This window comes from Heterodontus francisci, chromosome 14, assembly GCF_036365525.1.
Source record: "Heterodontus francisci isolate sHetFra1 chromosome 14, sHetFra1.hap1, whole genome shotgun sequence".
NCBI classification, from domain to species: domain Eukaryota; kingdom Metazoa; phylum Chordata; class Chondrichthyes; order Heterodontiformes; family Heterodontidae; genus Heterodontus; species Heterodontus francisci.
This window is the reverse complement of record NC_090384.1, coordinates 94,635,861-94,662,980: the sequence shown is the minus strand read 5'-3', so window position 1 is coordinate 94,662,980 and position 27,120 is coordinate 94,635,861. Positions and strand designations below refer to the sequence as shown.

The window sequence follows — 27,120 nt, the reverse complement described above, 5'->3', positions numbered from 1 at the left end:
GCAACCATACCTTTGGTCCCTTCATGTAAGTTATTTATATAAATTGTAAAAAGTTGAGACCCCAGCACTGATCCCTGTGGCACACCACACGTTACATCTTGCCAACCAGAAAATGACCCATTTATGCCTACTCTTTGTTTCCTGTTAGCTAGACAATCTTCTGTCCATGTCCATGTTACCCCCTATACCATGAGCATTTATTTACTGCAATAACCTTTGATGTGGCACCTTATCAAATGCCTTCTGGAAATCTACGTACAATACATCCACCGGTTCCCCTTTATCCACAGTCTATGTAACTCCCTCAAAGAACTCCAATAAATTGGTTAAACATGATTTCCCTTTCCCAAAACCACATTGACTCTGCCTGATTACCTTGAATTTTTCTAAATGCCCTGCTATAACGTCTTTAATAATAGCTTCTAGCATTTTCTCTAAGACAGATGTTAAGCTAACTGGCCTTTAGTTTCCTGCTTTCTGTCACCTCAACTACTCTTTGTGGCAGCATATTCCATATTCTAACTACTCTGTGGGTAAAGAAGTTTCTCCTGAATTTCTTATTGCATTTAATGTTGATTATCTTAGATTTATGGCCCCTAGTTTTGGTCTCCCCAACAAGTGGAAACATCTTCACCTAATCTATCAAGCCCTTTCACAACCTTAAAGACCTCTATTAGGTCACACCACATTCTTCCCTTTTCTAGAGAAGAAAAGCCCAGCCTGTTCAGTCATTCCTGTAGGAATATCCTCTCATGCTTCAGCCAACGGTTCCGACAATGAGCAGCAAGAGTGTTAAATGGGAAGTCACAGGAAGCACTTCTGAACCAAAGTAACCTTGAAAGGGGAGCGGTGAGAGATGGCGAGGGAGGATTTGGGTTTGAAGGAAGAGCACACCAAAGGCAAGGCTCTCGACATTCAAACGCAATCTCCACATATAATAGGGGACAGCCAAGGACTGTTGTGTTTATATAGGTTTTGTCATATATCCTTATAGTTCTTTTGTGAAGGAATTATAGAATATCCTTTATCTCTAACACAGGTTGGAGGACTAGGAAACATTGAAACTCTGTTTATGTTCAATCTAGTCAACGAGGTAATAAAACAAAACCCCTTACATGCAGTATATTTGAGAATTATTCCTGTGAAGTGCTGTGGGACATTTTGCTACATTATAAATGCGAGTTGTTGTTGCTCCAACTCACATACCAAGGGTCTCTTCAGGAGTTTGAGTCATCATTAACTGCTTAGGGAAGGGATTGTAAAATCAGCGATATTTGTCAAGGAATTAGTAATAACTGGGTCTGTTAGCTTTCTGATCTGGTGGCATTAATGAAGATAATTGCATAACAGGACCAATTAAAGGCCTGCTCAGGTCAGGAAAAAAAACCCGACCCAAACCCAACAGAACCACATCGGACCAGAGCCCGACCTGGCCCGAGTCCTTCCATTTTTTTCCCGAGCCCGACCCGACCCGACCACCAGAATGTTCACTTTACCTACCTTCCGATTCCAAATTCATTTTTCACTTTTTCAGTTAGTGCAGACAAGCAACAAAAGAGATGCTCACTGCGCAGACTCAGAGATTCCCTCCTTGTCGTTCCAGACTCCCAGCTCAGGCAGGCTTTCCAACTTTTGACACTTACTAAACTCAACTTCCCAGCAGAGCAAAAGGTAATACCTACTGTGTGTGTCCGCCCCGGACCTGGCCCGACCCGAGCCCAAAATCCGAACCCGGAAGAGCGACCCGACCCGACCCGAACCTGACACATGTCGTCGGGTCCTGTCTGGTTCGGGTCGGTTAGCAGGCCTTTAGGACCAATAGCCTGTTAGGACTGGCCTGCTGGGTGGTCGTCGTGGAGGATATTGATCCTGGGTGTGCCATGCTAGGGGCTGTGCATATTGGAAAACCTTGAGCATGCTGCCCTCAATTAATTGTGAGGGGGGAGATGCCCAAAATTCCTGCTGTGGGTGGCTGGTTGGCAAGGCTCCCCGGCAACAGGGTGCCCTTAGGAAATTACCCCTTAATGAATCGGTCAACATTCCTCTTTCTGCTATTGCATCAAAACCATTATTAACCCTTTAAAGTAAATGGATCACGCTTGAGTTAAAGAAGGAATGGCAGTCACTGAGCTGCATCACTGCGTACCATTCCCTTCTTAATGGCAATTAGGAACGGACAATAAATGTTGGCCTTGCCAGTGACACCCACATCCCAAAAACGAATTTTAAAAAATTCACTGTTATCTTTTACTCTTCATTCAAAGTCCCTCAACTCATGTTAAGAGGTTTCGTTTTATTCCCTCAATTGATTGAACGTAGAGTATTAAACAGAGTTTCAATGTTTCCTGGTCCTCAAACTTGTATTACAGATAAAGGATATTCTATAATCTCTTCACAGAAGAATAATAAGGATATATGAGAAAACCTATATAAAAACAACAGTCCTAGGCTATCTCCTATTATATGTGGAGATTGCATTTGAATTTATGTTTACAATAGATTTACACCTTCCTTTCTAAGTCATTTAATTGAAACTAGTGGATAATTCAACATTTTCTAATGGGAAAAGAATGATGGAACTATTAGGAGTGAACTCGATCACTAAGAGTAATTTCAAGGCTTATATTTGTGATGAAGAATAACCAGTAATCTTGAAACAAATTAGCATCATCTGTTACAATTTCAAAAAGGTTCATTACTTTTAAAAATGAATTTGTTTCAGATCTGCAAACTATTGCTGCTTCTATGAAAATGTAACACCAGAAGAGAGATACAGGCCCATGGTTTCCTGCTTTAATCTGAGCTGGGGAAGGGCATGGACTGAGCTGGGAGTGGTTACAGAGTTGGGGGAGGGGTACTCTGCTGGGAGGGCATTGTCCTGGGAGAGGCAGAACAATGAGCTGGGAGGGTATTGTCCTGAGAGAGGGAGAACAATGAGCTGGGAGGGCATTGTCCTGGGAGAGGGAGAACAATAAGCTGGGAGGGTATTGTCCTGGGAGAGGGAGAACAATAAGCTGGGAGGGAATTGTCCTGGGAGAGGGAGAACAATGAGCTGGGAGGGCATTGTCTTGGGAGAGGCAGAACAATGAGCTGGGAGGGCATTGTCCTGGGAGAGGGAGAACAATGAGCTGGGAGGGCATTGTCCTGGGAGAGGCAGAACAATGAGCTGGGAGGGCATTGTCCTGGGAGAGGGAGAACAATGAGCTGGGAGGGCATTGTCCTGGGAGAGGCAGAACAATGAGCTGGGAGGGCATTGTCCTGGGAGAGGGAGAACAATGAGCTGGGAGGGCATTGTCCTGGGAGAGGGAGAACAATGAGCTGGGAGGGCATAGCTTTGGGAGATGGAGAACAATGAGCTGGGAGGGCATTGTCCTGGGAGAGGGAGAACAATGAGCTGGGAGGGCATTGTTTTGGGAGAGGGAGAACAATGAGCTGGGAGGGCATTGTGCTGGGGGTGGGGGGGGTGGGGTGCGGGTGAGACACTGAACTTGAACTTGAAAGAGGCACTGAACTGGGGTGGGGGGGTGCATTGAGTTGATGGGGATACTGAGCTGGTGGGGGGTGATCACTAAGTTAGGAGTGAGTGGTCACTGAGCTGCAGGGGTACTCAGTTGTTTGGCTGGTGATAGTCACTGATCTGGGGAGTGCTGTAGGTACTGAGCTGGTTCAAATGCTTCTCCCAAAGGGAAGGAGTGGAAGTTGAAGAATGAGTCATCTAAGCTGGCTCTGCACATATGCTGGCAACCACCACCAGCGTCTGAGAAAACATTTACTTTCGCCAGCTGAAGAAAAGTGTAAGGCCTCAGAACACCTGAAAATATGAGTGTGCCATAAAATAGTAAAAATAAGTTTGCCCCACCCCTAAACACATGGGTAAGGAATCTACTTATTCAACCAAGTAGTTGTAGTCTTATGGTTTAGTTGCAGGTGATGCTTCAGCTCAAAACCAAAAATGAAACTTACCTTTAACTTTCCTCCCCTTATAATCTTATAGCTGTTTATGAAACCTCACTTCTCACTCTCACTCTGTGCATCTGACTATCATGTCGAACGTCTCTAGTTATACAAACATATAAAATTGACGGGCAGGAATGGACCTCACAATGGCTGAAGCATCATGGCTAAGCACTTCTTCCACCCCCATCTCATCAATTGTGCAGTCCGAGCACGTGTAGTGTACCTAATTTCCCTGGGTGCATTAGGATTATTCAGTCAGCTGTACTGCTGGAATATCATTCTTCAGATTCTGGCAGTTTTTCATCAGTTGTTTAACACAATTATTTGCTAGATAGCTAGAGATCAAACTTTAATTGCTCTATTGAAGTAAAGTTTATATTATATGCAACAAGGATAAAGGAAGGGAAGGTGAGAAAATGATTGAGGGTGAGGCAATAGCCTCTCATGCCTACCTTTTAGGGGAAGTGGAGAGAAAAGGATGGAGGGTTAACAGTGAAGTGAGGAACAGCTAAGTGAGGAGCAAAGGAGAATACATGGGATGAATGGGTAGTTCAAAGAGGAAGAGATAGGAATAGTGATGGGAATATGAGAATGGTCAGAAGATGATGAAAGTTGTGGAAAGGTGAAGAGGTAAGGGAAATGATGAGATTGGCTGGGTGAGGGATGTGTGAGTAATTCAGTAAGGGGATGGAACTGGAGACACTAAGGGTTGTATTCTCTTTGCAATCCCCACCCTAAATGTAGCCCATACTGATTGGTTGCTGCTTCACCCTTCACATCCCACACCCAACCCCCTCCCAAGTGTGAAAGGCTTTGCTAAAGGAAGTGGGGGGGGGGGAATTATTTTCTCTGATTAGTTGGTTGGTAACAAATTGGTGGTAATTTAAGATCAGCAAAAGAATGAAGGAAGCGTTTCGGAAAATTTTCTTTTTTACACAAAGTTTGCAGAGCTGAAGGGAAAGAGAAGGGGAATAGGTAGTACAGTATCTTAGTGGCAGGCACGTTCCTGCAATGTGGTGGAGGGTGTCTGAGGGCAGTCAGTGCTGTTGCTGCAGGGACGTCCATTGCCGTTGAGACGCCTCTCCATGGGCCATGGAGTGCCAAAAAAATATTAAGACAGATGACCAAAAGCTTGATCAATGAGGTAGGTTTTAAAGGTGGAAAGGGAGATATAGGGAGGGAATTCCAGAATTTCAGGCCCATGCAGCACAACTACCAATGGTGAAACAATTAAATTGGAGATGCACAAGAGGCCAGAGTTGGCAGAGTGCAGAGATAGAGCCATTTACGGTGCAGACTGAGGCCATTTGGCCCGTTGAGTCGATGCTGGCTCTCCATGGAGCAATCCAGTCAGTCCCACTCTCACACTCAATCCCCTTAGCACTGCAAGTCTATATCCTTCAAGTGCCCATCCAATTTCCTTTTGAAATCATTGATTATCTCCACTTCCAGCACTATCATGGACAGAAACTTCCAGGTCATTACCACCCTTTGTGTAATAAAGTTGTTCCTCATATTCCCTCTACATCTCTTGCCCAAAACCTTCAACCTGTGTCTGCTAATCCTTGTAGCATCAGTTAATAGAATCAGTTTTTCCTTGTTTAATTTATCTAAGCCTGTCATAATCTTATACATTTCTATTAAATCTCCCCTCAATATCCTTTGTTCTAAGGAGAACAACCCAGTTTTTCCAACTTAACCTTGTAACTAATATCCTTCATCCCTGGAACTATTCTGGTAAACCTTCTCTCAACCCTCTCATCCTTCCTAAAGTGTGATGCCCAGAACTGGCCATGATACTCTAGTTGGGGCATAATCAGAGCTTTATAAAGGTTCAGCATAACCTCCCTCCTTTTGTACTCAATGCCTCTAATTATGAAGCCCAAGAACCCATATGCTTTGCTAACCACTCTCTGAATATGCCCTGCCACCTTGGGGAACACCACTGTCCACCATCCTCCAGTGTGAAAAACAACCAATTACTACAACTCACTCTTTCCTGTCCTAAGGGGGTTGTGGAGCTGGAGGAGATTACAGAGATACAGAGGGGCGAGGCCATGGAGGGGTATGTAAACAAGGGTGAGAGTTTTAAAATTGAGTTTTTGCTTGGCCAGGAGCCAATGCACATCAGCGAGCACAGGAAACATGTGTGATGGGGATTTGATGCAAGTTAGGATAAGGGCAGCAGAATTTTGAATGGCCTTAAGTTTGCAGAGCTTAGAATGTGGGAGACCAGCCTGCAGTGTATTGGAATAATCAAATCTAGAGGTAATAAAGACATGGATGAGGATTTCAGCAGCAGATAAGCTGAGGGAAGGCTGAAGTCATGAGATGTTATGGAGGTGGAAATAGGCAGACTTTGTGATGGTGCAGATGGTAGGAAGCTCATTTTGGGGTCAAATATAACACAAAGGTTGTGAACAGTCTGGTTCAACCTCAGTCAGTTGCCAGGGAAAAGGATGGAGTTGGTGGCTAGGGAATGGAGTTTGTAGCAGGAACCCAAGACAATGGCTTCAGTCATCCCAATGTTTAGTTGGAGGACATTTCTGCTCATTCAATACTGGATGTTGGACAAGCAGTCTGACAATTTAAAGCCTGAGGAGGGGTCAAGAGCGGTGAGGGAGTGGTAGAGCTGGGTATCTTCAGCGTACATGTGGAAACTGATACAATGATTTCACCAAGGTACAGCCTGTAAATGAGAAATAGGAGGGAACTAAGGATAATCCTTGGGGGACAGCGGAGATAACGGTGCAGGAGGAAGAAGAGAAGCCTTTGCAGGTGATTCTCTGGCTACAACAGGTTAGGTATGAATAAAACCAGGCGAGTACAGTCCACCCAACTGAAAATGGTGATGAGGCATTGGAGCAATCTTGGTCAAGCATATAGAGGGATAGTTTACCTTTGTCACAGTCAAATAAGATGTCTTTGTGACTTTGGTAAGAGCCTTTTTGGTACTACAATGGGGTGGAAATCCTGATTGGAGGGATTCGAACAGGGAGTAAAAGAGTAGAAAAGGATTATTTGGATAGGTCTTTCAACGAGCCCCACAGACACGATGGACCGAATGGTCTTTCTGTATAATATGATTCTAAGAAGATGTGGTGCCCTACCCGACGCAGAATCCATGATAGCTTTTAAAAGGGAAGTGGATCAATATTTGTCAAAGAAAACTTAATAGGTATGGGAAAAGGGCAGGCAAGAGGCATTAAGCAGATAGCTGGCACAGGCACAAAGGACTGAATGGCCTCCTTCTATTGCTGTAATATTCTATGATTCGAGAAAATAGTTGATCACAGTTCAGAAGCATGACCTGTGTCTGTTTCAAAATAGAAAATGGGAGTAAAGGTCACCATTGTGTCAAACAAAGATGCAAAAACCGCATAACAGATTTACCGGTGAAAGTAGTGGTGGATTATGAGTGTCTGGGATAGATTGTTGAGGATTGCAACTTCAAGGAAGCTAAGTAGGATGATGTTCCAAAACTGAGATTAGAGTAAAGCTGAAGTGACACTGTCTCAATATGGTTTGGACACATCTCCCAAAGTGCTTGTGAATTCATAACAATGACAAAGGTGGGGTGGGGGTGTAGGTGGAAATATCCATTAGAAAGGCATGGGCCAGGTCTCCAGTAAGGCTACAAACAGTACCAATGTTGCAGGCAATGGGAATAGGTGATGGAGTAAATAGAGTGGAGGAAAGCAGCACAGCCACTGAGATATATGCAAAGAATTTCTGAATTTCTTCAAAGCTAAAGGGTATGAAATATAAATCATACTTCAATAAATCTATGCAGCATGTCACACAACTTGAGAAATCCCCATTGAGAAGTAAGCTAGACGAGGGAAAATGGTAATTTTTTAGGACACAGATGGTCCTATTTTAGGTCTCTCTACTCATGGCTGTACCAAGCCCTATAAATTCTGATGATGCCCAATGCATGTGTGGACTCAGATGCTGAAACTAAAGAAATTCAAAAAGGATCAAGCATCAATCAAGTGGGCTATGGCTTGACAAGGGTAGATAGCGTCCTTGCACAGCTAAATGGATTGTGTGTATTCTCCAAGATGGATTTGAGGTCAAGATACCACATGATTGAAATTAATCCAGAAATCTCTTACATCCCTAAACTCTCCATTTACATTGACCTGAAAGGACTGATGCAGACAGACAAGAAACAAAGACAATGCTGTGTTACAGTGTCACTGTAAAGGGAAATGTCACAAAGCAAAAGATACTAAAGCACAAGATGAGATAGCAGAGGCTAATGATGGAATCTTTCACAGAGGAGACAGAACACCATTGCTGAACAGTGAGCCAGCTCACACAGAGGAGTCACCAAGGAATTATGAGGATGAAGTGACCATGTGAAAAAGCATTGTTCCCAAGGAAAAAAAAAACTGAGGGAGCCATGAACTCTTGAGTAGCTTGCCAGCAAACACAAGTCAAAGAAAAACTTGTGATGCTGGAACTTCTGGAATATCCAGTCGCTGAAGGTAAGCATGCAGGTACAACAGGTGGTAAAAAAGGCAAATGGTATGTTGGCCTTCATAGCAAGAGGATTCGAGTATAGGAGCAGGGATGTCTTGCTGCAATTATACAGGGCCTTGGTGAGGCCACACCTGGAATATTGTGTGCAGTTTTGGTCTCCTCATCTGAGGAAGGATGTTCTTTCTATAGAGGGAGTGCAGTGAAGGTTTACCAAACTGCTTCCTGGGACGGCGAGTCTGATGTATGAGGAGAGGTTGAGTCGGTTAGGATTATATTCACTGGAGTTCAGAAGAGTGAAGGGGGATCTCATAGAAACCTATAAAATTCTAACAGGACTTGACAGGGTAGATGCAGGAAGGATGTTCCCAATGGTGGGGGAGTCCAGAACCAGGGGTCATAGTCTAAGGATACGGGGTAAACCTTTCAGGACTGAGATGAGGAGAAATTACTTCACCCAGAGAGTGGTGAACCTGTAGAATTTGCTACCACAGAAAGCAGTTGAGGCCAAAACATTGTATGTTTTCAAGAAGGAGTTAGATATAGCTCTTGGGTCTAAAGGGATCAAAGGATATGGGGCGAAAGCGGGAACAGGTTACTGAGTTGGATGATCAGCCATGATCATAATGAATGACGGAGCAGGCTCGAAGGGCCAAATGGCCTACTCTTGCTCCTATTGTCTATGTTTCTATGCAAGTGTAGATTCCTTCTAAAAGCCAGTTACTTCCATCAAATTACATAGAATGTACATCACAGATATAGGCCATTTGGACCAACTGGTCTGTGCTGGTGTTTATGCTCTGCATGAGCTTCCTCCCACCCCTCTTCATCTAATCCTGTCACCATACCCTTCTGTCCCTTTCAAGTGTTTATCTAGCTTCCCCTTAAATGTACCTATGCTAACTGTCTCAACTACCACCTGTGGTAGCGAGTTGCACATTCTCACCACTCTCCGGATAAAGAAGTTTCTCCTGAATTCCCTATTGAATTCATTAGTGACTATCTGATATTTATGGACCCCAGTTCTGGTCTCCCTCACAACTGGAAATATCTTCTCTGCGTCTATCCTGTTAAACCCATCATAATTTTACAGACCTCTATCAGTCCACCTCTCAGCCTTCTGCTTTGCAGGGGAAATAGCCCCAGTCTGTTCAGTCTTTCCTGATAAGTATAACCTCTCACTTCTGGTATCATCCTCGAAAATCTTTCTTTGCACTTTTTCCAGTGCCTCTCTATCCTTTCTATAATATGGAGACCAGAATTGTCCACAGTAGATTATAGAAGATTCCTTTAAGATTCCACATGAGTTCCACGGGCTACAATTCTGCAACTGACATCTACTGAAGATGCCCTGCTGTACCTTGACTGAATCCCAGAAAATTGATCTTGATCCAAAAATTGACAGTGCAGAAATCAAACTTTGCATTTTGCCGCAGGATGACCCATATTAGGCAGAACCTAATGGAGAAGCAGAAAGATTGCTGACAAAACTTGAACGGACTGATAGCACAGTCCATGTTGAACGGCCAATGTGGGAACAAGATCAGTGGATGTCCATGAGAATCTTTTCATATGATAACCTCATGGTAGCAGATGGGCTGTGGTTTTTGAAAGCAGATTTTGTCCTCATTAGAAATCGAGCATTACTTTATCGGATAAGAGCAAATCAAATCAGAAAGATCCAAGATTTTCAGACGAAGCAGTATCCTGATGGGCAGTGACATGTTCAAAAGGGTGTTGAATAAATGCTTGTGAACAACCAAGAGCAATGAAAGCAGTCCCTTCCATAAATGTATATTGTGACGTACAAGAAACCAATAGCTATTACAGCAGAATGCGATTATACTGATCACCGTTTGTTATGATCACTTAGAACAATCAGAATCTGTTTTCCAAAACCACAGCCTATCTGATACTTTGTTACATTGTTTATAATGATCAATGCTGTTTGGTGGTCATTATCATTTTAGCAGCAGTCCCCATTATTGAAACACTTCACAACCATTTGATGTATAATTGTTGTTGTTTCAAAGGAAAAGCAACAGTAAATTTGTCCACATTAAGATCCTACAAGCAGAGAATGTAATAACCGACCAGATAATCTTAGCAATGTTGGTGAATATTGGAATAAAACAGGAAGCTCTCCCTTGCTCTTCTTTGATTAGTTCCATGACATATTTTCCATTTACCTGAACAATTTTGCTATCTCACCTGAAGTACAGCACCTCTGATGGTGCAACAGTCTGTTAGTACTGCAGTATATTATCAGCCTAGATAATGGCTCATATTTTGCTGAGCGGAGGAGGAATGGTTTTCACCATTCAGCGCATACATAGTTGCCAGATACTTTTCGCAGATTTGTCAGCAGAGATTTCTAGTAACTTGGTGCCTGATCCAGTGTGATATCCTCTACAAGGAATCTGTGACATCAGTGAGCAGAACGAGCAGCAGGGGGGCTCTTCAACCATCAGAGTGAAGAATCCTCACTGAGACATGCAGACTGCAAAGCAGGAAGCAAAAAGCAGGAAATAAAAATTATATTTATCTCATTGTACAGGAAGCAAAATAAAGATTTGGCCATACAATGAGATTAAGGGAGAGACATAAAGGAGAAAAACAGAAAACTAAAACAAAATCTTTGAATATTATTTCTTTTTAAAAATCTACAAATTAATTTTCTTCAGAAGGAACAGACTCCACACTTGTAAAATTCATTTTTCAGGGCTAGAGAGGTTTCTCAGAAGTAATTATCACTCATTACACAGTTAAATACTCTGTCACTTCTGATTGCACTAGCCCAAACTTTTCCTTCCATCTTTAGGCTGAGACTAATGAGTAATTACCCTAAGTTCACGACATCACAGTGATCTCTACAAATTTCATCAACAAAGTCTGAAACAGCACAGCCTGTGGAGGAGCAGGGTATCACTGGCAGCAACTTCCAGACTTGCCCATTTAACTACTCATGTGCAGATGCCAGAAGTTGCTATCAGTTTTACCCTGTAATAACGGTAAGCGCTGATAGCTTCACCATTATCAGTACAGCAAAATCCAGACCAAAGTACTTGAAACCTTCCGATTCGTGAAGAAAGACACATCCGTGGCTCACTCAGGAAGTTAAGGAGAGTAGTAGACTAAAAGAAGAGGCTTACAATGTCGCAAAAAATAGTAGCAAATCTGAGGATTGAGAGTGTTTTAGAAACCTGCAAAGGGCCACCAAAAAGTTGATAAAATGGGAAAAAATAAAATATGAGAATAAACTATCCAACAATATAAAAACAGTTTATAAGAGCTTTTATAAGCATATAAAAAGGAAGAGAGAAAAAAAGGAAAGTTAGAGGCAGGAGAAATCATCATGAGGAATGAGGAAATGGCAGAGGCAGTGAACAAATATTTTGTCTTCACAGTAGAAGACACAAGTTCCATACCAGAAATAGGCAATAGCCTAGGGGCTAAAAAGGGTGCAGAAATTAAGGAAATTGATATCAGCCAAGAAAAGGTATTGGAGAAACTTGAGGGACTAAAATCTGACAAATTTCCAGGACCATGAATAGGATGGGAATAGAGGGATACGGTCCCCGGAAGAGCAGAAGATTTTAGTTTAGGCAGGCATCAAGATCGGCACAGACTTCGAGTGCCGAATGGCCTGTTCCTGTGCTGTACTGTTCTTTGTTCTTTGACCAGATGGCCTACATCCTAGGGTTCTAAAAGAGATAGCTGCAGAGATAGTGGATGCGCTGACTATGATTTTCCAGAATTCCTTAGATTCAGGAGTAGTCCCGTCAGATTGTAAATTGGCAAATGTAACACTTCTTTTCAAGAAAGGAGGTAGAGAGAAAACGGGGAACTTACAGGCCAGTTAGCCTGACATCAGTCATTGGGAAGATGCCGGAAACTATTGTTAAAGAAGTCTTAACATTGCACTTGGAAAAGCATAGTATGATTAGAACAAGTCAGCATGGTTTTACTAAAGGGAAATCCTGTTTGACAACTTTATTAGAGTTTTTTGAGGATGTAACTAGTAGGATAGATAAAGGGGAACCAGTAGATGTAGTATACCTGGATATTCAAAAGGCATTCGATAAGGTGACACATAAAAGAGTAATAGGCAAGATAAGAGCTCATGGTGTTGGGGGTAATATATTAGCATGGATAGAGGATTGGTTAACAGACAGGAAGCAAAGACTGGGCATAAATGGGGCATTTTCAAGTTGTCAGGCAGTGAATAATGGGTTGCTGCAAGGATCAGTGCTGGGGTCTCAGCTATTTACACTCTATATTAATGACTTGGATGAAGAGACAGAGAGTAATGTATCTAAGTTTGCTGATGATATAAAGCTCAGTGGAAAGGTAAGCTGCGGGGAGGGCATAGAGAGGCTGCAAAGAGATATAGACATGTTAAGTGAGTGGGCAACAAGATAGAAACATAGAAACATAGGCAATAGGAGCAGGAGTAGGCCATTCGGCCCTTCTAGCCTGCTCCGCCATTCATTATGATCATGGCTGATCATCGAACTCAGTAACCTGTTCCAGCTTTCGCCCCATATCCTTTGATACCTTTTGGCCCCAAGAGCTATATCTAAATCCTTCTTGAAAACATAAAATGTTTTGGCCTCAACTGCTTTCTGTGGTAGTAAATTCCACAGAATTCCACAGGTTGTGGATGCTCCATCATTGAATTCATTTAAGGCTGGGATAGATAGATTTTTGGTCTTGCAGGGAATCAAAGGATATGGGGAGCAGGCAGGAAAGTGGAATTGACGCCATGATCATATTGAGTGGCAGAGCAGGCTCGATGGGCCATATGGTCTACTCCTGCTCCTATTTCTCGTGTTCTTGTGTTCATGTGATTCAGAAGCAAGAGTGCTGCCACTGATCCAAGCTGACAGACAATTGCATTAATTGTAACATCATTTCTTTGTACTATCCAGCATGTGAATGGGTAATAACATTACTAATGAGTTGTCCTTAACTAGACGGTAACTGGTGAAATATAAATAAAAGAGTGATCTTTAGGATGACTCAGTGATTGCACTACTGCTCTGCACTTGCCACTACCTTTTAAACATGCTCCATTCAGAATGTCACTGGTAGGTCGAGAGCAATGAATGGAACAAAATTTAAACGCACCCATTTTTACACCAGCAACAGACTGAGCACCACATCAGGGATGAGAGGCTGTAGGAAGAGATAAGCGCACAACCATAAGATGTGAGTCTCATTACAAGGGTGCGTTACTTGATCAGGCCCCAGGCCACTTGATTCAGTATCCACCTATCCACCATCGGGCACTATGGCTCCAGGATGAACTGTAGCAACTCACCAAAGTCAACATCACCCTCTGCTGCAACCTGTACTGTTGAGAAGGACAGGCGCAGCAATGTCTTGGGACACCACAGCCCACAAGTTCCCCTACCAGTTGTAAAACACCTTGACTTGGACATATATTTATCGTCATTGGCTCACTAACTTAGAATTCTCTATCTAACGTAAGCATGGGAGGACAACCATCACCATCTCAGGGCATCCGGCAACAGGCATTAAAAGTGGCCTTGCCAGCATTTTCCACATTGGAAAAACAAGTTTAAAAAAAAATAAGTGTGTGCAATTCCATAACTGTTGGACATGAGTGTCACCTGTCTGAGTATCTCTTTATGTGGCTCAGTGTCAGATTCTGTTTGATCATGTTCCTGTGAAGTGCCTTTGGACATTTTAGTAAATGAAAAGTGTTATATAAATGCAAGTTGTTGTTGTGAGTTCGGTGAGCACAAGAAGCCAGTAAATGCAGACCTGATAGAATGAAGAAGCTCTGCTTCACTCTTCAAGTCTGAACCGCTGGCAGAAATGATTCCTCAATGAACTAAATACCCTTTGGTCCAAGGAAGAGCATTGTTTTTCTGTATTAGGAAAATGTAGCATGTGGTATAAACAGTTCATCAGATAACATTGCAGATGACACAAAACTCCACTAATTGAGATATAAAAAAAGATACAGTTGTGTCGCTAATTGTTGGGGCTCATTTGTGAGCATTTAAAACAACATTATTGGGGAAATTCACCCATTCCCATACTCCGAATGGTCAAAGATCGGATCAGAATACTATATAGCTCAGAATTTCCATCTCATGGATCCTTTGAGAAGGGCTCCTAAATAAGTTTGTGCGATTTGTAAATTTACCCTTTGACTGATCAGTAATGTAACCAATGGCATTAGAAAGGTGTATACTGGAAATGTACCACACTGTCCTCAGAATTTAAGTTAAGTTTTCTTACAAAGTTTCGATGACAGATGTAGTTAATGCATATCGTATTCCCTCCTTCCTGTTTCCAGATTTTCATTAATTGTGTACAATCTGTTACTAAGTCAGATGTTTGGTGTGGAAACAATGAATATTAAGGCAGCAAGTGGAAGAAAAATAGACTTTGATGCTGTTCATGAGACAGAGAGATTCCCAGACATAGTTGAGATTTACTAGTGTCTGGCTCATTCAGTTTTTTCAGAGCGTGAACAACTTCTTCAGTCCCAAGAAGTTTAAAGGGCAAGTAGTTTTGGTAGAGTATATAGGGAGAGTCAATAACGGGGGGCCAATTTTGAATTATCATTGAGGGAGTGAGGAGAAACATTCGGGGAAATTCCTTTATACAGGGGGTTTTAGAGCATGCATTGCCGTGCCACAGGGCTGAGGTACAGACTTTTGCTTCTTGTAAGGGAAAGCTTGACAAATATTTAAAGTAGAGAAGGATGCAAGATTATGGGGAGAGAGTGGGCCATTGAAATTAATTTGGCTTGCTATAGCAAAGACCCAGCCTCAATGGGCCGAATGGCCTGTAAACGGCAATGGTTCTAGGCAAAGTAGAAATATTTGTGAACAAATTTTATTGGTTGGTCAGTTATATTAAGAGCAATATATTGGCAGATGTTTTTGAACTGACTTTTTAGCAATGAAGTCGAGCAGAAATTTTCAGCACGCTGGCATTGAAGTTGCCAGGTGAAGTTTCTAATGTGGTCTGGTTTTACTGCAAACATAGCTGACTGTGCGAAATGGTCTTGCTCTATTTTTGCTTTGCATCAGCAGTGGTTTAACTCCTACAAGTGTAAAACTTGCTTCTACTATAGCAGGCCATCTTTGACTTGTCGCAGCCAAAAAGAGTTGACTTATTAGTACTAGTCAAGTAAAGCAATTGATGGCGGTCAGATGCTGATGACCAGGTGATTACGTCTGCTCGCAACCTTTCTATTGTATCTATGGCAGTAGTTTATCTTCAGCTTCCTGCTCTCACGCCTACTCATTTGCTGTGTGTGCTTCACTGCACTGCTAGGTACAGTGTAACAACACCATTACCTATTTATGCTGCAACCATTATGCTTAATGCATTTGACCTGCTCTAAAGCAATCTTTACATTGTCATCCCCCTTTGTACAGATTAATTCATCTGCTTCCAGTTCAGTCATCATTGGCCATTCCTGTTTTCGATGATGCCACCAAATAAGAGTAAATTACTTTTAATTGGATGATGCTTGATTAAGGGGCGAACGGCAGTTGCTTAGGCTGCAGTTATGGAATATGAAATTCTGACACTCCGTGTCAGGAGAGAACTCCTGGCTGATTAATCGAGAGAAATAACTTGTGATTATATTCTGTCTTTCAGGACCTCTTCCCAAAGCACCCTACAGCTAAATAAAGTACTTTCTGATAGGCGGTCACGATTGTAATGTAGGAGACGCAACAGCCAATCTGTGCACTGAATGATCCCACAAACAGAAGTGATACTGACCAGATCATCTGTTTTTAATGTTTGTTGAAGAATAAATACTGGCCAGGGAGATTTTCACTGCTCTTCCTTCGAGTAGTACTTGTTAAATTATACATCCACCTGAGAGAGCAGGCAAGGCCTTAGTTTAAAGACATATCTGGAAGACTGTACCTTTGATAGTATAACACTGCCTCAGTACTGCACTGGATTGTTAGCCCAGATTTTGTGCTCAAGTCTCTGGAGTGAGACTTAAACCCACCACTATTTGGTTTAGAGGTGAGAGTGCTATCCACTAAGCTACAGCTCGCAATTAATTTGCCAAAGTGCTCAGGAGTTCCTGTAAGACCCCAAGTGTACTTCTTAAACTTGTCTTGACTACAATTGCAAGCCATATGGGGGATAAAATTCAACTTTGTCAATGGAAAGGCAAATCGAGGCGGGATGTATAACTGGGCGAACAATCAGCTGCTGTTGTTTACAGCATCGTTGAAGTAGAACTTTGCCCCCATGATGTCTAAGATGAATTAGCATGAGGGAACCTCTTTCCCAAAGTGTTTGATGGCACTCCGATCTGGCATCGGGTTGGCAACTCAGTCCAGAGTTATGTAGTATGAAGATGTGAAAGGATTATAGTTTGGGACAGTGTAAGTAATACCTTCCACTATGATGATGTAAGAGATCACTTGAGAGAGAGACAGAGACTTGAAGGAGAGGCAGCATGGCATCAGTGGAGTTAGACATATTTGTATCAAGTTGTATATAGTTCTCGAATACGTAATAAACTAGTTATTGTTAAAACTTACCAAAGACTCCGTAATCTCTCCGAGCTAGACTAGCCAAACATACTATATGGTGAACAGCGATGGTTCTTTTCATACAATACCCAGAACATTCAGAAAAAATTCTTTGAAGAAGACTGACCTGAAAAAAAAAGTGGTGCCAAAACTGCAGAACTCGAAAAGAGGCTGTGAAAAGCTGCAGAGCTGTTCTGTAGACGAAATGGACAGCCAGGAGTTGGCTTGCAGAGGCATTCAGGCTGCACCACAGAGGCGGTGGTCTGTGAAAAAAATCCTGGTCCAGCGATTGCAGTCTTCGAGTCAGAGACCTAGCAACGGTTGGGGATTTGGTGAGCAACCCTTAATATAGGGCACAAAATTGTTTCTGACAGTGCACTATGCAGGAAACACTGGGAAAACCCAAAAATCCTTAACAAGAACGGATCTGAGGTCGGCGCCTCAGGCCCCACAAGGCAACCGCAAGGCTGAAAACCTGGGGAAAACACCAGAAAAGTGCGGGAAAACTTGCAGTATGAGAAGGAAAATTTAAAATAGAAAGAAAGCAACCTAAAAGTTTAGAAAAGCCATGGATATTAAATTTACACTACCAGAGAGGTTTGGACACTAGGAAAGACCAAATCAAACTCAAAGCTGGTCACTTCGGAGAAAAATATTTTTGAGGTACAGAACTGCTTCAAAGTTAGACAGCAGGTCTGAAGCAGAACAAGTCAACACATTACTTTATTCCATAGGAACAATAGCAGACGATGTTATTACAAGACAAGGCATTAATGAAGCATCAGATGAATTTGAAGAAGTCTTAAAAGCCTTTGATAATTATTTCAGCAAGATTCTAGAAGGGGCAACCAGGTGAACCGATAGATACTTTTATTAATGAACTTTATGGACCAGTTGAAGGATGCGAATATGGAAACCTAAAAGCAGAATTAGTAAGAGACCGCATTGTAGTGGATATTGCTGATGATATTGCCCTATCAGATTTATTGTCCCTCGACAAAACAATACAAGTAGAGGTCTCTAAGCAGAACAGAGCAATCCTGAGGGGTGAAGAAAAACCTTGGTTCAGGAAACCTCCAGCAATCATACAGTTCCTTACGCACAGGACTGTAAAAGAAGCACCAGAAAAGAAGGTACACTTGGGAAGGAAAGTGCAAGATGCTGTGAAACTCTACCAGTGCTGTGGCTCCAAAAAGATCCATCGGTGCAAACAGTGTCCTGCAAACAAAGCAGAATGCTTTCAGTGCACAAAAGTTGACCATTTTGGGATGATGTGCCAAAGTAAAACCTCTACTTTCACAGGTTCTAAAGGAAAAGTCTTCATTCATAGAGTTATTCATGAAGTTGAACAATCTCCATCAGAAGAGAAACCAGACAGCTTCCTTGGTGAGATCAATGACCCTAATCGTGCATTCTGGACTGTAGATATGTATGTCAATGGACAAATCACCAACTCTAAACTAGACACTGAAGCAAGTGTAACAGTTTTATCAGACAATGTCCAGGAGGGATTGAACTGAAAGTCAAGGGAAAGTTACAGGCAACACTCCAGTACAAGGGAAAGCAGATATTGGAAACACTGTATGTTCTACAGAATCAAGATTTTTCTCTTTTAAGTAAAAGATCTTGTAAAGACCTTAGCTTTATCAGGAAAGTGGAAGAAGTTACGCAGCAAGAATCCAGGATTCACTTCAAAAAAGGATTTCTGAAAGTCTTATTGCTCTAGGAAGATTTAAGACCGAATATAGTAATTCTTTGCAAAAAAATGCTAAACCTGTATGTCTTTTCATGCCACGGAAGATACAACAGCCACTAATGAAACAAGTCCAACACCAGTCAGAAGAGGCAGACCACAAACCCCGAGTTTCCTTACTTGGTGAGAAAGAACTCACTAGAATGCCTCTGAGAATCCAGAGACTCCAGTTGAGGCTAATGTGATTCACGTATGGAACGGTATAAGTGCAGGACAAGCTGCAAACCATAGCAGATGCATTGTTCAGAGCTACTGTCCATCCTACACAACAGGATGTTAACTTCATTAATGAGATTGAGTCATATTATCAGTTCACTGCATTACAACGGCCAGCAAGCTCAAAAAAGCTCCAAGAAATTTGTCATGCTCAGACGCAAGATGGGGAATGCATCCGTATCCGCCAATATAGTATGCAAGGTTGGCCACAGCAGTGTCCCAGTGATACGGTGATCAAAATCTTCTTTGAGTATGGAAAGCACTTTACTATTGTGGATGAAATGCAGAGCATGGGCTTCGCCGTTTGTGTGGTGGCCGGGAATACAAAGAACAAAGAACAAAGAAAATTACAGCACAGGAACAGGCCCTTCGGCCCTCCAAGCCTGCGCCGATCCAGATCCTCTATCTAAACATGTCGCCTATTTTCTAAGGGTCTGTATCTCTTTGCTTCCTGCCCATTCATGTATCTGTCTAGATACATCTTAAAAGACGCTATCGTGCCCGTGTCTACCACCTCCGCTGGCAACGCGTTCCAGGCACCCACCACCCTCTGCGTAAAGAACTTTCCACGCATATCCCCTCTAAACTTTTCCCCCCTCACTTTGAACTTGTAACCCCTAGTAATTGAATCCCCCACTCTGGGGGAAAAAGCTTCTTGCTATCCACCCTGCCTATACCTCTCATGATTTTGTACACCTCAATCAAGTCCCCCCTCAACCTCTGTCTTTCTAATGAAAATAATCCTAATCTACTCAACCTCTCTTCATAGCTAGCGCCCTCCATACCAGGCAACATCCTGGTGAACCTCCTCTGCACCCTCTCCAAAGCATCTACATCCTTTTGGTAATGTGGCGACCAGAACTGCACGCAGTATTCCAAATGTGGCCGAACCAAAGTCTTATACAACTGTAACATGACCTGCCAACCCTTGTACTCAATACCCCGTCCGATGAAGGAAAGCATGCCGTATGCCTTCTTGACCACTCTATTGACCTGCGTTGCCACCTTCAGGGAACAATGGACCTGAACACCCAAATCTCTCTGGACATCAATTTTCCCCAGGACTTTTCCATTTACTGTATAGTTCACTCTTGAATTGGATCTTCTAAAATGCATCACCTCGCATTTGCCCTGATTGAACTCCATCTGCCATTTCTCTGCCCAGCTCTCCAATCTATCTATATTCTGCTGTATTCTCTGACAGTCCCCTTCACTATCTGCTACTCCACCAATCTTAGTGTCGTCTGCAAACTTGCTAATCAGACCACCTATACTTTCCTCCAAATCATTTATGTATATCACAAACAACAGTGGTCCCAGCACGGATCCCTGTGGAACACCACTGGTCACACGTCTCCATTTTGAGAAACTCCCTTCCACTGCTACTCTCTGTCTCCTGTTGCCCAGCCAGTTCTTTATCCATCTAGCTAGTACACCGTGGACCCCATGCGACTTCACTTTCTCCATCAGCCTACCATGGGGAACCTTATCAAACGCCTTACTGAAGTCCATGTATATGACATCTACAGCCCTTCCCTCATCAATCAACTTTGTCACTTCCTCAAAGAATTCTATTAAGTTGGTAAGACATGACCTTCCCTGCACAAAACCATGTTGCCTATCACTGATAAGCCCATTTTCTTCCAAATGGGAATAGATCCTATCCCTCAGTATCTTCTCCAGCAGCTTCCCTACCACTGACGTCAGGCTCACCGGTCTATAATTACCTGGATTATCCCTGCTACCCTTCTTAAACAAGGGGACAACATTAGCAATTCTCCAGTCCTCCGGGACCTCACCCGTGTTTAAGGATGCTGCAAAGATATCTGTTAAGGCCCCAGCTATTTCCTCTCTCGCTTCCCTCAGCAACCTGGGATAGATCCCATCCGGACCTGGGGACTTGTCCACCTTAATGCCTTTTAGAATACCCATCACTTCCTCCCTCCTTATGCCGACTTGACCTAGAGTAATCAAACATCTGTCACTAACCTCAACATCCGTCATGTCCCTCTCCTCGGTGAATACCGATGCAAAGTACTCGTTTAGAATCTCACCCATTTTCTCTGACTCCACGCATAACTTTCCTCCTTTGTCCTTCAGTGGGCCAATCCTTTCTCTAGTTACCCTCTTGCTCCTTATATATGAATAAAAGGCTTTGGGATTTTCCTTAACCCTGTTTGCTAAAGATATTTCATGACCCCTTTTAGCCCTCTTAATTCCTCGTTTCAGATTGGTCCTACATTCCCGTTATTCTTCCAAAGCTTCGTCTTTCTTCAGACGCCTAGACCTTATGTATGCTTCCTTTTTCCTCTTAGCTAGTCTCACAATTTCACCTGTCATCCATGGTTCCCTAATCTTGCCATTTCTATCCCTCATTTTCACAGGAACATGTCTCTCCTGCACACTAATCAACCTCTCTTTAAAAGCCTCCCACATATCAAATGTGGATTTACCTTCAAACAGCTGCTCCCAATCTACATTCCCCAGCTCCTGCCGAATTTTGGTATAGTTGGCCTTCCCCCAATTTAGCACTCTTCCTTTAGGACCACTCTCGTCTTTGTCCATGAGTATTCTAAAACTTACGGAATTGTGATCACTATTCCCAAAGTAGTCCCCTACTGAAACTTCAACCACCTGGCCGGGCTCATTCCCCAACACCAGGTCCAGTATGGCCCCTTCCCGAGTTGGACTATTTACATACTGCTCTAGAAAACCCTCCTGGATGCTCCTTTCAAATTCTGCTCCATCTAGACCTCTAACACTAAGTGAATCCCAGTCAATGTTGGGCAAATTAAAATCTCCTATCACCACCACCCTGTTGCTCCTACATCTTTCCATAATCTGTTTACATATTTGTACCTCTATCTCACGCTCGCTGTTGGGAGGCCTGTAGTACAGCCCCAACATTGTTACCGCACCCTTCCTATTTCTGAGTTCTGCCCATATTGCCTCACTGCTTGAGTCCTCCATACTGCCCTCCTTCAGCACAGCTGTGATATCCTCTTTGACCAGTAATGCAACTCCTCCATCCCTTTTACCTCCCTCTCTATCCCGCCTGAAGCATCGATATCCTGGGATATTTAGTTGCCAATCATGCCCTTCCCTCAACCAAGTCTCAGTCATAGCAATAACATCATACTCCCAGGTACTAATCCAAGCCCTAAGTTCATCTGCCTTACCTACTACACTTCTTGCATTAAAACAAATGCACCTCAGACCACCAGTCCCTTTGCGTTCATCATCTGCTCCCTGTCTACTCTTTCCCTTAGTCACGCTGACTTCATTATCTAGTTCCTTACAGGCTTTAGTTACTACCTCCTTACTGTCCACTGACCTCCTCATTTGGTTCCCATCCCCCTGCCTGAATTTCGAGAGATATAGAAGAAATCATTTCTGCTTGCCAGGTATGCGCAGTGCACAGACCAGATCAGAGGGAAATACTTATCTCAACCCAATTTCCAACCAGACTGTGGAAATGCCTGGGGATGGATCTGTTCATGTTTAATGGAAAATACTACCTGATTGTTATTGATTATTTTTCCAGGTGAATTGAAGTCAAGCGTATGTACATCATGACTACAGAAACAGTCATTCAAGCTTTATCGGAGATCTTTACAACACATGGCATTCCTGACCAGATTGTGTCCAATAATGGTCCAGAATTTGCAAATGACTACTTTAGGCACTTTGCGGAAAACTGTGCATTGGTACGTCTTACAAGTTCCTCTAGATATCCTCAATCTAATGGTGAAGCTGAAAGAGGAGTCAGATCTATCAAAGCACTGTTAAAGAAGAATGAAGATTTCCAAACAGCATTCCTAAACTACAGATCTACTCCATTGCAATGGGGATCAGCACCATCAAATCTGTGCAGGGTACAGTCTTAGGATAAGGAGCCGATCATTCAGGACTGAGACGAAGAGAAATCACTTCATTCAAAGGGTTGTGACTCTTAGGAATTCTCTACCCCAGAGGGTTGTGGATGCTGCATAATTGAATACATTTAAGGCTAGAATTTATAGACTTTTGGTCTCGCAGGGAATCTAGGGATTTGGGGAGAAGGCAGGAAAGTGGAATTGAAACCCAAGATCAGCCATGTTCGTATTGAATGGCGGAGCAGGTTCAATGAGCCATATGGTCTACTCCTGCTCCTATTTCTTGTGTTCTTGTGATGGGAAGGAAGCTTAGAGCATAACTTTCCATCCTACCCAAAAAATTACTTTCAGGGCTAGAGGTCAGGGATTATCAGAGATTCAAGACAGTGAAAAGTTTTATCAAAAACAAGATTATAACTGTAACAGGAGATATCGTACAAGGAACCTACCCAAGCTGATGGAAGGAGGCAAGGTATGGGTACGAGATCAAGGCAGAGAAGGCGTAACTGTCCAGAGAGATGATAATCAATGGCCATCTTATTTAGTATATACTCCAGAAGGTACTATAAGAAGCAACAGGAGAAATCTTATTTCAATTCATCAAAGATGTCAATCAGTGATACATTTAGATGAACCAGATGTTGAACCAGAAATTCAGAAAGCAGGATACTACAAACCTCAATGAAAGCCATCCAAGTCAAGAAACAAGAGTTCAGAGAAAGACTACTGATCTTCCGAGTCTCACAACAACGTGATCAAGGAGAGGTGTGAAGCCTTCTGACAGATTGAATCTGTGATGTCAGAGACTTGGGGGCGATGGGGTATATGTAAAAGTAAAAATAAAAATTAATGTACAAAAAAATATATGGACAAAGACTTGAGGGGAGATGTAATATAATGGTTTGAAAGGATTAATGTTTGGGACAGTGTGAGTAATACCTCCCACTATGATAATGTAAGAGATCACATGAGAGAAAGATTTGAAGGAGAGGCAGCATGGCATCAGTGGAGTTAGACATACTTGTGTAAAGCTGTATATAGTTCTGTAATATGTAATAAACTAGTTAGTGTTAAACCTTACCAAAGACTCTGTAATCTCTCCTAGCTGGACTAACCAAAACTACAAGTTGTACCATTACTTTAGTGCCACTACAGAGTAGAATCCATATCACTGCAACAGAAGAGGTTACACTGTACTGCTCGGGGTAATTTTAATGAGCGATGCCAAATTAACCTGAAGTGGGACCAAATGGACAACATTAGTAGATTTAGCATTCGAATGCATTAATAAGCTTAGAAGAAACACTGTAGTTGTGAGGGACCCATTGAATGATGGGATACTTGACCATTATTCTGGGATTGTACAACTCAGTACCTAATTGTCTCCACAGCCTGTGTAAACATGCTGTCCTTGCTTCACTAATCAAAGAGATAAGGGGGAAGACAAGACAGGATGTAATAAACCTTGGGAACTGGCAGCTTCAAGGTTTGGGGAGGAGATAATGGGATGATGTTTGTGGGGCAATACAGTCCAGTTTATTGATCCAGTTGTGGACCTGGAATGTGTCAGAGTAGTGTGAACAAATGAGTAATGCCTATTGTATTCTCTAGATGTGTACTGCAAACTCTGAATCACTGAGAAGCTCTTTGGGTTACCAGAAGCTTCTCCCTTGCATATGCTTGAATAAACCCTTAATTTGCTTTAATCCCGTGGACTCAAGAGTGGTTACATTTTTCCCACAACAAACTGCTTCTGATACACCACCTCCCCATCACCTCACCCTGATATTGTTTTCCATGGAAGTCGGTGGAAGGGACAGTCGGGTGGGGTGTATAATGAAGGGTCAATTCAATATCACCCATTGTACACTATTGCCTAGAGTTAGAATGACCCCTGAGTATTAGTAACTATTATAAGAGCATTGCCCATAGGTTCTGGATGCTGAAATTAACATAGAAATCTTAGGAAAATGGATTTGCATTTATATAGCAGGCGGTCATGTTTCTAAAAAAATCATTTCACCCAATGAATTTGTTTTTGTGCTGTAGTGACTGGTTTTGAGGCAAACACAGTAGTCATTTGGAACACAGCAAGATCCCACAAACAGCACTGAAAAATAACAAGTTAGCCGGCTTTTCTTAGTGTTTGAGGGAGGAATGTTAGTCAGGAGACTTGGAGAACACACCTCTTTTTTGCGTTGTATCATGGGATCTTTAATGTGCTCCTAATCCATCTTATAGGGCCTGGTTTAACATCTCGTCCAGACAACATCACCAACAATGCAGCAAAATCTCTTGTTATTTCATTGGAGTGGCAAGTCTTTGCAACGGAGTTTGAACCCGCAATCAGTTGATGCAGCGATAAGAATTCAATCAACTCAGCCATGTTGACTGTTAGTGAAAACCCTTGTTTCACTGCAGCTAAGTAATTCTGCCGGAATCAGAACCTTTCCCCAGATTTTTGAGAAGAAGGCCACGAGTAGGTTCCCTTCATGGTGATAGATGAAGTGTGCTTATTTAAAGCAGGTTAACAATTGCACCAAAATAATCCAGGCTGCAGTTTAACACACATTCATGAAATAGGATGCTAAAATTAGCATGCTGAGGACATGAAATCTGAAGGTGTCTGATGTGGAACTCCCTGTCCTCAAGCATTTCATTGCCTCTCAAGGAGAAAGCACATTGATTTTGGCCTAGTTTTCAAAAAAAATGTAGGTTGGTTGCCTGCAGTTTCAGCACCAACTGCATTGCTGAGTCTTAAAATAGCGGCACTAGTTTTCAACCCACTCACAGTTGCTATGTAGGTTCAGTTTCAATCTTCCTTTTCATAAAATAAATACATTCCTTTACGAGAGAGACCTAGAAATCCAAAGTTTCTTAGCAATGCATTTGACTGCGAGAATTTAACCATAGTTACTTCTTGCCCTGCAGAATTGTTTACGCTGTTGCTATTATTTGTGTTTGTTTACAGTCCTGCTGTTATTAAAGAGACAGTCTTTGGATTGGAAAACCAGGGATCAAAGCGCAAGCTTTACAGTGCAGTTCCTGGAAGGCAATTTATTGTGCTGAAGTCCTATCAGCCTCAAGGAGATGGGGAGATTCCTCTCCACAAAGGAGATCGGGTGAAAGGTTAGTACTCGTTTCCTTCTTGCAGAATGACCCTAAGATCTAGAATACATATTTCACTTGTGTATAAATCACTAGCTATTGTGTGTCCTGCCTCTTTGACCAAACTGTTGGCCATCTGCCCTAATATCTCATTATATGGTTTGATGTCAAATTTTGTTTGATAACGTCACTGAAATGCCTTGAGTCATTTTACTATGTTAAAGGCACTTATATAAATACAATAAATTATATAAATATTGTTGTTGTTACAATTGCTGTCTTAATTCCAAACAAATGTCTTAAATTCCACAAAGATATAAATTATCTCAGTCTCGATCAAGGACATAAAAACATGTGACTCTACCACATTTTGTCAAAACACTCATTTATTTTTGTCCATGTGCTATAATAATTATTTTAGGCTCACTATCAAGAGGACGTGGTCTTCAAAATAGAGCCAGGCTATTTAGGAGGGAAATCAGGAAGAACTTATTTACACAAAAGATAATAGAAATCTGGAATTCTCTTCTCCGAAAGGTGGTGGATACTGGAACAATTGTAGCTATCAAGTCTTAGATTGATAGATTTTTGTCAGCAAGGGTATCTAAGTTAAAGGGAAAAATGGAGTTGAGGTACAGATCAACCATGATCTAATTGAATAGTAGAATAGGTTCAATGGGTTGACTGGCCTACTCCTATTTCTATCTATCCAGGATTAGGGAAATGTATTAAAAAGTGCTAAAAATGGCAAGAACACTGAGGCCTTCTTTCCAGTCCCCCGAAGCTAATTTAAATCATCTTTTCTATAAGGTATATTTGGTCCCTCTGAGTGAGTTCCTCACTCAAAGTAAATACAGGTTGGAGGTAGGTCTACACCATAGGCCAATTCACCATCAAGCACCCTCTAAATGGGGTTCTCCAATGGCACATTTCAATGCTTAGTTGACGCTTTCAAGTCCAAATACAAAAGTGCACTCATTTACAGGGAATATGGGCTGCAAGATAAAAGGGACAAATACTCCTTGTGTGAATCACATGGCATCACGTTATTTCAAGCAGTGGATCACAGTATTGTGGTGTTTCTCTGCTTCTGAGCTACTGCTTGCTGGATACCATCTTTTAGAACACAGGACATGACAGGGATAAATCACCCCTCCAGTACATATTAACTCCCATT

At 42.3% G+C, this 27,120-nt stretch overlaps 1 protein-coding gene across 11 annotated transcripts in view; it reads left to right on the top strand.

Moving 5' to 3' along the window:
* shank2b (SH3 and multiple ankyrin repeat domains 2b) overlaps positions 1 to 27,120 on the top strand; it is a 1,108,014-nt gene that overhangs the window by 482,581 nt on the left and 598,313 nt on the right. For all 11 annotated transcript variants that reach the window (XM_068046566.1, XM_068046567.1, XM_068046565.1 and 8 more), the window contains one exon: positions 25,807 to 25,964. In XM_068046566.1, coding sequence (XP_067902667.1) covers positions 25,807 to 25,964 — 158 coding nt within the window. The remainder of the gene's footprint in view (positions 1 to 25,806; positions 25,965 to 27,120) is intronic.